This window comes from Cherax quadricarinatus, unplaced genomic scaffold, assembly GCF_038502225.1.
Source record: "Cherax quadricarinatus isolate ZL_2023a unplaced genomic scaffold, ASM3850222v1 Contig58, whole genome shotgun sequence".
NCBI lineage: Eukaryota > Metazoa > Arthropoda > Malacostraca > Decapoda > Parastacidae > Cherax > Cherax quadricarinatus.
The window spans coordinates 129,751-142,694 of record NW_027195084.1 but is presented as its reverse complement, the minus strand read 5'-3'; the positions used below and the strand labels follow the sequence as shown (position 1 = coordinate 142,694).

The following is a 12,944-nucleotide window of genomic DNA, read 5'->3' as shown; positions in this document are numbered from 1 at the left end:
CTGGGACACACGACCACGCATTCTGCACATGGCAGAATGAGCGGTTATGATCAGTGTTAAGATGAAATGCTTGAGACTAACATTATTCTGAATTATACAATTTCCCAATCCAAGAAATAAGTTTTATTGAACCAAACCATACCACAGGCAGGGATTGAACTCATGGCGAGGGAGTCATAAAACTCCAGGCCAGCGCGTAAGCCACTGGGCCAGCGCGTAAGCCACTGGGCCAGCGCGTAAGCCACTGGGCCAGCGCGTAAGCCACTGGGCCAGCGCGTAAGCCACTCGGCCAGCGCGTAAGCCACTGGGCCAGCGCGTAAGCCACTGGGCCAGCGCGTAAGCCACTGGGCCAGCGCGTAAGCCACTGGGCCAGCGCGTAAGCCACTGGGCCAGCGCGTAAGCCACTGGGCCAGCGCGTAAGCCACTGGGCCAGCGCGTAAGCCACTGGGCCAGCGCGTAAGCCACTGGGCCAGCGCGTAAGCCACTGGGCCAGCGCGTAAGCCACTGGGCCAGCGCGTAAGCCACTGGGCCAGCGCGTAAGCCACTGGGCCAGCGCGTAAGCCACTGGGCCAGCGCGTAAGCCACTGGGCCAGCGCGTAAGCCACTGGGCCAGTGCGTAAGCCACTGGGCCAGCGCGTAAGCCACTGGGCAAGCGCGTAAGCCACTGGGCCAGCGCGTAAGCCACTGGGCAAGCGCGTAAGCCACTGGGCCAGCGCGTAAGCCACTGTGCCAGCTGGCTACAGTAAGATTCATCCAACTAGGTATACTTATACACCATAGGGAGGTTGGCACAGGCCACCACTGCAACCACAAATGCAAGTTTTTTCAGATGAATCTCCCATCATTGTGGCGGGATTACGACTTCATGAGTCAATAAGTTATCATATAGAGTAGAACCCCTGCCCTGCATCAGTTTTAATATGCAGTAGAAACCCTGCTGTGTGTCAGTTATATTTGGTAGAACCCCCACCCTGTGTCACTTATATACAGTAGAACCCCCATTCGTATCTGGATTTGCTTTCCGCAGGTTCAGTCATCTCCGGTTTACCACGACCCAAAAATATTAAATGGAAAATTCAAGAAATAAATGATTCACAAGTTTCAAATTGTGGGCCATTCTGAATAATGTGGCAAAACCATCTTAAAAATGTAACGTGTTTAAGCTGTGTGTGTGTGTACAAAATATTTTTCATTGTTCCATTGTCCCTTGAGGGTTAAGCTATGATGTTAGAATCCCATGTATTAGAGAGGGAGGAGAGAAAAAAAAGAGAGGGGGAGAGAGGGAGGGGAGGGAAAGAGAGTGGGGGAGAGAGGGAGAGAAGGGAAAGAGAGTGGGGAGAGGGGGGAGAGAGAGAGAGAGAGCACAAATATGATAATGTACAATGTATTTTATTATTTAATGTTAGTAATGTCTTATTGTGTATAATTTATTAATTAAATTTTATCATAGGGATGTATGTTAGTGAAAAATAACTTACATAAAGTGTTGTATACCATCCTGGGTTTCAGGTAGTCTCAGCAGGTCTTGCAACTTATCATCCGTGGATACCAGGGGGGACTCCTGGGTTTCTGGGGGTCTCAGCAGGTCTTGCAACTTATCATCCATGGATACCAGGGGGGACTCCTGGATTTCCGGTAGTCTCAGCAGGTCTTGCAACTTATCATCCATGGATGCCAGGGGGGACTCCTGGATTTCCGGTAGTCTCAGCAGGTCTTGCAACTTATCGTCCATGGATGCCAGGGGGGACTCCTGGATTTCCGGTAGTCTCAGCAGGTCTTGCAACTTATCATCCGTGGATACCAGGGGGGACTCCTGGGTTTCAGGTAGTCTCAGCAGGTCTTGCAACTTATCATCCATGGATACCAGGGGGGACTCCTGGGTTTCAGGTAGTCTCAGCAGGTCTTGCAACTTATCATCCATGGATACCAGGGGGGACTCCTGGGTTTCAGGTAGTCTCAGCAGGTCTTGCAACTTATCATCCATGGATACCAGGGGGGACTCCTGGGTTTCAGGTAGTCTCAGCAGGTCTTGCAACTTATCATCCGTGGATACTAGGGGGGACTCCTGTAATGGGGAAAGTTTGTGTCTGGTTATTAGTGCATGGAGGATAAAGCCTTTGAAACTCCTTAATGACCCACACAAACTTTGCATTTCACAATTGAAATATTATCTAGTAGAACCCCCATATCCACTGTTTCGGTGTCCATGGTTTCGGTTATCCACTATTTACTGTGACCCAATTATGCCTCTTAATTTTGGATAATAATGGCCCCAAAGTGCAAAAGTAGAGAAGCTGGCAGTTGTTCAAAGCCAAAGAGAAGCCGTCAAGTGCTTCCTATCAGTGAAAAAGTGATAATTCCCCACTTATTGTGTATAATTTATCAATTAAACTTTATAATAGGACGTATATATAAGGTTTGCCACTGTCCAGGATTTAGTATCCCCAGCAGGTCCCTGGAATGTATCCCTGTGGATACAGGGGTCCCGCTGTATAATGAACAGTCATTTAGTGAGGATTATCTGTAATTATATCTGTAAGATGTCTGTAATACTGGACTGTGAGACAAAAACAGTATGGAATTTGATAACAGAAATGCTGTTTCTGCCTTATGAACAAAACATTGTAATCATTAAGAGTTCATGCTTTTGTCTTACTGTACCTTTCCAGAGTACAGATACAAAGTTATTGTACCTTTCTAGGGTGCAACTGTTATTGTAACTTTCCAGGGTACAACTCTGTTATTATACCTTTCCAGGGTACAACTCTAATTTTATTTTTGTTTGTGTTACAGAGAAAAGTATCACACTGTGGAGGAAGAGACCGCAGAAGGCAGCAAACGTGCCAGACAGCAGTTTTATACCATCAAAAAGCGAGTCGCAGAAACTGTAGAGGAAGCTCAAAAAGCAGAAATTCTTCAGAAAGCCTGTTAGTAAACTGCATTTCTTTAATTTGTGACATAACTCATCTTCTAGCTATTGAAAGAACTTTTTTACAGATGGAAAAAAGTTAGTTGTTCCAGTGACTGGTAGAGGAATGCTAGTGATGGTGTTTTGATCCAAGGAATTCTAACTAGCAGGTGCTCCTTGACTTACCGTGAGGTTACGTTCCAACGAACCCGTTGGAAATTGAAAATATCGCTAGTTGAATATGAATATATGATTAATAATTAAAATGCTACAGTTACTGAATAAGTAAATAAACAGTTGATGTAACTAGAAGTATTGAAAATTAAATAAATGGATACAAGTTATGGGTAGTTATCTTAAGTTTTATCTGCTGTTGGAGTGTGAGCGAGGCAATATTTATGACGGGATTCAGGGAAACTGGCAGGTCGGACTTGAGTCCTGGAGGTGGGAAGCACAGTGCCGGCACTCTGAAGGAGGGGTGTTAATGTTGCAGTTTTATAACTGTACTGCAGTTTTATAACTGTACTGTGTGCCTCTGGCAAGACAGTGATGGAGTGAATGATGAAAGTTTTTCTTTTTTGGGCCACTGTGCCTTGGTGTGAGATGGCTGATGTGTTAATAAAAAAAACATTTATCTGCAAAGTAATTCCTCTTGCACCATGGTAAAGCTGATGAAATATTCAAGTTGAACCATTGTAAGTCAATGATCACCTGTAGTCTCCCATTCCTCAACTCTCACTGCCTCCCATTCCCTAGATGATGTATGTCACTTTTTGGTTTCTTGTTTTCCCATGAATATAATATTATTGTAATGCTAATTTATGACAGAGTAAAAGTATGTGAAAGTAAAACAAAAACCTGTAATTTTTACATGATAGTAAGATTGCTGGTGTCTTTTTTCTGTCTCATAAACATGCAAGGTTTCAGGTACATCTTGCTACTTCTACTTACACTTAGGTCACACTACACATATATGTACAAGCATATATATACACACCTTCTTTCTAGTTCTTGTTTATTTCTGCTTATCTCCATTGAGAAGTGCAACAGAATTCTTCCTCCATAAGCCATGCGTGTCATAAGAGGCGACTAAAATACTGGGAGCAAGGGGCTAGTAACCCCTTCTCCTGTATACATTACTAAAGTTGAAAGAGAAAGAAGAAAATATGTACATTCTTGTTTAATATCTTTCCAGCCAAACTTACTGAAGAGGCCACTAAACAAGCACAGAAAGTTGGCCAGACAATCTCCCAGAAGAGTGAGGAACTTAGCAAAACACAGACTTACAAAACTATCTCGGACACAGCTAAGGCAGTCAAAGAAGAAATTGATCATTCCACTTTTGGCGGAGCCGGAGCGAGAGTCTACAGAGCTCCAGTCACCTTACGTAAGCGAGTGGAACGAGATCCAGAAGCTGAAAAAAGAATTATTCAGGTATTTGTGTGTATTTGGCGCATAAAATTAATCATTGGACTTTTACTTCGAAAGATAGTAATTAATCAGGTGTGAGTATGTCATAGTAGAGTGAGTGGAGAGGAGGTTGGTGGGAGGGAGTAAAGGAGGTTTTGTGTGCAAGGGGCTTTGATTTTCAGCAAGTGTGCCTGAGCACGTTAGATAGGAGTGTGTGGAACCAAATGGATTTTATGACTTGAAATGCTGTTGGAGTGTGAGCAACACAACATTTATTAAGGGATTCGAGAAACCAAGTAGCTGGACTTGAGTCCTGGAGGGTGGGAAATACAGTGCTTACACTCTGAAGGAGTTGTGGCAGTCTTGCTCCTCTGACAACTGTTTGAACTGTTATGTCAGCACACTTCTATTGAGACGGTAATTGACTGAGTGATGGTGAATATGTTTTCTCTTTTCTTTTGGGTCTCACACACTGGTGGGAGATAATTGGTGTATTAAAAGTGGCCAAGAAGAAATATTTACAATGTAAGTCATTCATTCCTGAGTAAAATAATAGTGATAACATTGACAATAATAGTGGTAACATTAACAATACTACATAGTGGTAACATTGCAGGCCAATACTGAGGCAAGAGGTGTAACGCTTCACAAGGATTCCCAGTTCGCTCAAAGTTGGCAAAACTTCCGAGACAATAATGCTTACATTAACCGACTACTGGTGTGGAAAACTAAGTTAGACGAGAGTGATAATCCCATTGTACGAGCCTCCGCTCTCGTCAAGGATAAGGTATGTGGCAGCACCTCTCTATTATTATAATAATAATAATAATAATAATCCTAGGTAGTAGGTTGGTAGACAGTAACCGCCCAGGGAGGTACTACCGTCCTGCCAAGTGAGTGTAAAACGAAAGCCTGTAATTGTTTTGCATGATGGTAGGATTGCTGGTGTCTTCTTTTTTCTGTCTCATAAACAAGCAATATTTCAGGTATGTCTTGCTACTTCTACTTACACTTATGTCACACTACACATACATGTACAAGCATATATATATACACACCTCTCTGGGTTTTCTCCTATTTTCTTAGTAGTTCTTCTTCTTGTTTATTTCCTCTTACCTCCATGGGGAAGTGGAACAGAATTCTTCCTCCATAAGCCATGCGTGTTGTAAGAGGCGACTAAAATGCCGGGAGCAAGGGGCTAGTAACCCCTTCTCCTGTATACATTACTAAAGTTAAAAAGAGAAACTTTTGTTTTTCTTTTTGGGTCACCCTCCCTGGGTGGGATACTGCCAGCGCATAGAAAGAATAATAATATTAATAATAATAATAATAATAATAATATTTTCTTTTTCGGGCCACCCTGCCTTGGTGGGAATCGGCCAGTGTGATAATAAAAATAATATTTCAGCATGATACAATGTGATGATTGACATTTAGTTACGCATGTTGCAACCCCATAGTTATTGCAGAACATTTTGGCCAAACTGAAGACTAAAATGGCAATAACTAATTAATTGCTTATATACAAGGACATTAAGAGTTTGTAAACAATAAATTTATGAATTTCAAGAAAAAAAAAAGTCAGTTATTACTTAAGGTTGGATTATGATTATAAGTATTTAAAATAGAATCTTTGGAAACTTATTTACAAAATGCACTATGTTATTAATCCTTAAACTGCCCAAACGTAGATCTACGTTTGCTCGCATAGTGCTCTGAACATATATCTATGTTTTTTTTTACATTCTTATGGAGAAAATCAAGGTCGGAGCGCTACACGTACAAACGTAGATCTATGTTTGGACAGTTTAAGGATTAAATATGCTTATTTAAGATTCAAATGTAAGTTTAAATTTTTGCAATGGTCTTATATACGGCCTCTCCTCACTTAACGACGAAGTTCCATTCCTACGACCACATCGGTAAACAAATTTGTCACTGAGGAGCATAATATACAACCATCTTTGATATTGTTTTAATGTCGCCTTTGTACCATTTATAACATTTTTAGTATATTTTTAAATGTTTATACAGCAGTGTACTGTATATTGTAATAAACAAAATAGAGGAAATCAGCTCTAATATACATTATTTAGGTATACAAACTGCTCAGAGACGCCGTCGTAAATTTGAATCGTCGGTAAACGAGTACGTTGCTAAACAAGGAGAGGCCATATTGTAGTAATACTGTAGAATGTAACTTAACATAATATGATAGGCAGTGTAGAACGTGATAAAGTTAAGCAGTATAGAACATGATGGTTAGGCAGTGTAAAATGTGATAGTCAGGCAGTGTAAAATGTGATAGTCAGGCAGTGTAAAATGTGATAGTCAGGCAGTGTAGTTTGTCAAACTATCAACACCACCGCATAAAATTATTTAATACACGCTTGTTCTGTATGACCCTTGTAGGTTCAGTGCTTTTTGATTATAATAATAATAATATACGTACACACATGTTGTTCACATTAATTTCCTGCAGTACATTTAGGTGAGTGGCGCGTTGAGGTATGTGTGGAGTCAAAAAACATTATCTATGGAGGCAAAGAAGGGAATGTATGAAAGTATAGTAGTATCAACACTCTTATATGGGTGTGAAGCTTGGGTGGTAAATGCAGCAGCGAGGAGACGGTTGGAGGCAGTGGAGATGTCCTGTTTAAGGGCAATGTGTGGTGTAAATATTATGCAGAAAATTCGGAGTGTGGAAATTAGGAAAAGGTGTGGAGTTAATAAAAGTATTAGTCAGAGGGCAGAAGAGGGGTTGTTGAGGTGGTTTGGTCATTTAGAGAGAATGGATCAAAGTAGAATGACATGGAAAGCATATAAATCTATAGGGGAAGGAAGTTGGGGTAGGGGTCGTCCTCGAAAGGGTTGGAGAGAGGGGGTAAAGGAGGTTTTGTGGGCAAGGGGCTTGGACTTCCAGCAAGCGTGCGTGAGCGTGTTAGATAGGAGTGAATGGAGACGAATGGTACTTGGGACCTGACGATCTGTTGGAGTGTGAGCAGGGTAATATTTAGTGAAGGGATTCAGGGAAACCGGTTGTTTTCTTATAGTCGGACTTGAGTCCTGGAAATGGGAAGTACAATGCCTGCACTTTAAAGGAGGTGTTCGGGATATTAGCAGTTTGGAGGGATATGTTGTGTATCTTTATACGTATATGCTTCTAAACTGTTGTATTCTGAGCACCTCTGCAAAAACAGTGATAATGTGTGAGTGTGGTGAAAGTGTTGAATGATGATGGAAGTATTTTCTTTTTGGGGATTTTCTTTCTTTTTTGGGTCACCCTGCCTCGGTGGGTCACCCTGCCTCGGTGGGTCACCCTGCCTCGGTGGGTCACCCTGCCTCGGTGGGAGACAACCGACTTGTTGAAAAAAAAAAAAAACATTTATGTGGCAGAATGAATACGACAGCTAGAAAATGTTTCGTGCTTAATAAGCTGCTGGAGAATCGGTGATATACTGTATCTACATTGGTTTACTAAGAATGTATTTATTGTATTATGGCACCAAAAATAAGTTAAATGGCTGGAGATACGACTAGATTTTGTAATAAATTAATTTTAGTTTTCAAAGCTAGACCAGTGTCACACAGTGATATCAGTATTTATAAGTACTTAAAAGTACAGAAAAGTACTTATACAATGTGCTACTGGTAGTGTACAGTACCAGTATTACATTGTATAAAGCCAACATATGTATGATGATTCTCCATGGAAGAATGGAACAGAATCCTTCCCCTGTAAGCCATGCTTGTCGTCAGAGGTGACTAAAGTGCCGGGAACAAGGGGCTAGTAACCCCCTTCTCCTGTATACATTACTAAATTTAACCCTTAAATGGTCCAAGCGTATATATACGTTTTTTGCAACATCTGAAAGTATGTAAAAAATGTAGATCTTTTTTGTTTTACATTTGAAAATGTGTAAAAAAAACTTTTATCTACATTTTTTTTTGTTATATTTGAAAATATGTAAAAAAAAATAGATCTGCTTTTGGAGCATTATGAATTTGAACGTCGATCTGTTTGGACCGTTGAAGGGTTAAAAAAAAAAAAATTTTCTTTTTCGGTCGCCTTGCTTCAGTGGGATATGGCCAGTTTGTTGGGGAAAAAAAGTATGATAGATATCCCTGTAGAGAGTAATATTGATGTTAATGTTATCCTTAATGTGAGTAAAATAACAATTTTAACTTTAGTACAGTATTATAGAGATAATTCATCTGCCAAGCACCAGTTATATACATCTTGATGTGAAGATAATCCCAGCTTAGGAGGTCTGGTCTGAGACCAGACTGTTAGGAGGTCTGGTCTGAGACCAGACTGTTAGGAGGTCTGGTCTGAGACCAGACTGTTAGGAGGTCTGGTCTGAGACCAGACTGTTAGGAGGTCTGGTCTGAGACCAGACTGTTAGGAGGTCTGGTCTGAGACCAGACTGTTAGGAGGTCTGGTCTGAGACCACACTGTTAGGAGGTCTGGTCTGAGACCAGACTGTTAGGAGGTCTGGTCTGAGACCACACTGTTAGGAGGTCTGGTCTGAGACCAGACTGTTAGGAGGTCTGGTCTGAGACCAGACTGTAGGGAGGTCTGGTCTGAGACCAGACTGTTAGGAGGTCTGGTCTGAGACCAGACTGTAGGGAAGCATACTCCCCAAAACCATTAACAGGTAACAGATTCTTGATCATAGCACATCTTAAAGAATAAAGACAATACTGTGACTGGAACAATACTGTGACTGGAACAATACTGTGACTGGAACAATACTGTGACTGGAACAATACTGTGACTGGAACAATACTGTGACTGGAACAATACTGTGACTGGAACAATACTGTGACTGGAACAATACTGTGACTGGAACAATACTGTGACTGGAACAATACTGTGACTGGAACAATACATGGATAACACATAGAGGGAAAATTATAACTAGTTAATGTTTGAAGTCAGAGCAAAAACGTCATGATAATTTTCTTTCTGCTCTTTGTGGGTTATTGATGTATCGTACATCTTAACTAAGTTATTGATGTATCGTACATCTTAACTAAGTTATTGATGTATCGTACATCTTAACTAAGTTATTGATGTATCGTACATCTTAACTAAGTTATTGATGTATCGTACATCTTAACTAAGTTATTGATGTATCGTACATCTTAACTAAGTTATTGATGTATCGTACATCTTAACTAAGTTATTGATGTATCGTACATCTTAACTAAGTTATTGATGTATCGCACATCTTAACTAAGTTATTGATGTATCGTACATCTTAACTAAGTTATTGATGTATCGTACATCTTAACTAAGTTATTGATGTATCGTACATCTTAACTAAGTTATTGATGTATCGTACATCTTAACTAATCATCTCAAATTGTAATTTTGCAGGTCACTGAATTATTTGGGGGAGTCTTCCAGCGCACAGAATTATCTGAAGCCCTCACTGAAATCTGTAAAATGGACCCAACCTTTGACAAGGAGAAATTCCTGCTAGAATGTGAATACGACATGATTCCTAATGTTTTGGAAGCCATGATCCGACCAGATTTAGAGGTAATATTGAAGGTGTAATTTTGTTATGAAGTGATTCCAGGCCGATGGCAACTGTACGAAGCTCATTTAGGCCATCAACACTTAGTGCTTCATAACAAGAATCTTGTATGTAAACTTGACCAATCATGTAGAATGTGTATTACTGATAGAAATGAAACATTACGTATTAGTGAATTAATTCATATATGGATTTCAACGTAGTTCTCTGTGTAGAATGTTATCTGTATGTTTAGACATTATCTTTGGCTGTCCAGTACAGTGGTCCCTCAATAATCGTCCATAATCCGTTCCTGGAAGTGGGACTATTATTGAAATGGACGATTTTCAAATCAATTTTCCCCATAAGAAATAATGTAAATCCAATTAATTCGTTCCAGACACCCAGAAGTATCAACAAAAATTTTTTTTTTTACCTAAAAGATAGATTTACATGCACAAAAGAATGAACATTCAACATGACAGTTACCTTTACTGAAGGCTGTTGTTGATGAATGGAAGACAGGGAGGAGAGAGGGAAGAGAGATTATTTGGAAGGGGAATCCCCCTCCATAAGGACTCTAGGGCACTAATAAAATGTATAAATGAACATTGGTAATAGGGGTAGTTGATGAGTGGAACGGTCTACCTAGTAGGGTGATCAAAGCTAAAACATTGGGTAGTTTCAAATTTAGGTTGGATAAATACACGAGTGAGAGAGGTTGGATTTGAGTCGGATTTGCACCTGAGCTTATTGCTTGGGTAGCATTTGTTCTGTTAGTGGGTTGGATTTGTGAAGGACTGGCCTAGTATGGGCCAGCAGGCCTGTTGCAGTGTTCCTACTTTCTTAAGTTCTTATTTAACATCACACTTACCAGTAGGGTGATCGAGGCTAGAACCTTGGGTAGCTTTAAGAAGAGATTGGACAAATATACGAGTTGGAGGAGCTGAGTTTGATTTGTGTCATTGGGTACGGGAGTAAATTGTTGGGTAGCTTTGGGTGGAGGTCATTTTGATAAGGACCTGCCTTGTATGGGCCAGTAGACCTGCAGTGTTCTTCCATTGTTATGTTCTTATTGGCTATTTGTTTGTGTGAGGGAGGGATGGCAAGTTTATTGTTGGAGAATATGACACTAATATCAACTCTATGGCTTATTTATCTATCACAATTCAACTAATATGACATAATAAACAATATTAATAACATAGAAACATGGAATATACTCTAGAATGAATAAAATAAGTCATTACGTATGTCATGAGAGGTGTTGTGTTGTTATTGGGTATATAAGGGCCACTGAGTGTAAGCCGTCCATAATGGTGGTGAAGCAGCAGCTGAGGCAGCGGTGGTTTTTGTAGCCTTATATAACTCCAACAACATTGGAGGAGTTGGTAGAATCACTGAATCACTAAAGAAGGAACCCACTACCACCATCACTACGACCTTCTACCACTATTACAACTGTTACCACCATCACTACTACTTTCTACCACCATCACTACTACCTTCTACCACCATCACTACTACCTTCTACCACCATCACTACCACCAAAGAAAGCTTCTAGTGCCAGCCCTTTGGTAAAGAATGTGAGAAACACATAATTTATGAAAAAATTTGTAGAAAAATACAAAGATGGTGGTGGTAGAGTGGAAGCAGTTGTGATAGTGGTTGATGAACATAAGAACATAAGAAAGGAGGATCACTGCAGCAGGCCTGTTGGCCCATGCTCGGCAGGTCCTTTACAATTCATCCCACTAACGAAACATTTTCCCAACCCAGTCCTCAATGCTACCCAAGAAATAAGCTCTGATAACTCTATCTACTCATTTGGGACTTGCAAATGAGTGGACAGAGTTATCAGAGCTTATTTCTTGGGTAGCATTGAGGACTGGGTTGGGAAAATGTTTCGTTAGTGGGATGAATTGTAAAGGACTTGCCGAGCATGGGCCAACAGGCCTGCTGCAGTGATCCTCATTTCTTATGTTCTTATGTTCATCAACCACTATCACAACTGCTTCCACTCTACCACCACCATCTTTGTATTTTTCTACAAACTTTTTCATAAATTATGTGTTTCTCACATTCTTTACCAAAGGGCTGGCACTAGAAGCTTTATTTGGAGCCAAGGTAGCTTATTTAGCACATGCAAGCACTAAAATCAATGGAATATTATGAAATATTTCATAGGAGCATGTGAGGGGACCGTCACTCACTGGTAAACAATGGCACACTGGCTGGGAAGGAAAGGCCGAGGCGGCTCAGAGCGTGAGTACGTGTCCAGGACGAAGGACTATTAGTGAGTTACCGGACCATTTGCGAGCCAATATTTTGATGAAAAACAGGACTATTTCCGAAATGGACGACTTTCAGGCCGGACGATTATTGAGGGACCACTGTATATAGTTTTGTACCAGGAACAATGTCTGATGGGAGGCCGTGGATGGCACCAAGTAACACCATTATGCTGGATTTTGCTCATCCATTACGATGACAAATATCTTTTATGGTGACTTTTTTCTGTCTCCAAGAAAATATACTATATGGGTTTTTTCCCCCTCACACTTTATCTTTAACCCTTTGACTGTTTCGGTCGTATATATACATCTTATGAGCCACCGTGTTGGACGTATATATACTCATAAATATATACTTCAAATCAAGCAGGAGAAAGCTGGTAGGCCCACATGTGAGAGAATGGGTCTGTGTGGTCAGTGTGCACCATATAAAAAAAATCCTGCAGCATGCAGTGCATAATGAGAAAAAAACTGATCGCTTTTTTTAATTAAAATGCCGACTTTGTGGTCTATTTTTGTATAGTATTTATGGTTGTATTCTCATTTTCTTGGTCTCATTTGATAGAATGGAAAACATATTATAGAAATAGAGGTGATTTTGATAGGTTTTACTATGAAAAGAACCTGGAAATGGAGCTCAAAGTAGGGGAAATGTTTGATTTTTGCCCATGTTCAAAAGTAAACAAATGATGTCATTGTCCAATAAATGTCCAACTAGCCATTCTAATATGCAGTCATGAATATGTTGATATTATTTATACAATTATTACAATAATGCAGTAGTCTGCATAACAGTAAATCTTCTA

General features: G+C 40.4%; 1 protein-coding gene across 5 annotated transcripts in view; it reads left to right on the top strand.

Annotated features, from left to right (window-relative positions):
- The window catches only part of LOC128701017 (mitochondrial import inner membrane translocase subunit TIM44), a 62,626-nt gene that overhangs the window by 28,264 nt on the left and 21,418 nt on the right, over nucleotides 1–12,944 (top strand). For all 5 annotated transcript variants that reach the window (XM_070079961.1, XM_070079960.1, XM_070079962.1 and 2 more), the window contains exons 4-7: nucleotides 2,794–2,927; nucleotides 4,104–4,342; nucleotides 4,935–5,105; nucleotides 9,702–9,866. In XM_070079961.1, coding sequence (XP_069936062.1) covers nucleotides 2,794–2,927; nucleotides 4,104–4,342; nucleotides 4,935–5,105; nucleotides 9,702–9,866 — 709 coding nt within the window. The remainder of the gene's footprint in view (nucleotides 1–2,793; nucleotides 2,928–4,103; nucleotides 4,343–4,934; nucleotides 5,106–9,701; nucleotides 9,867–12,944) is intronic.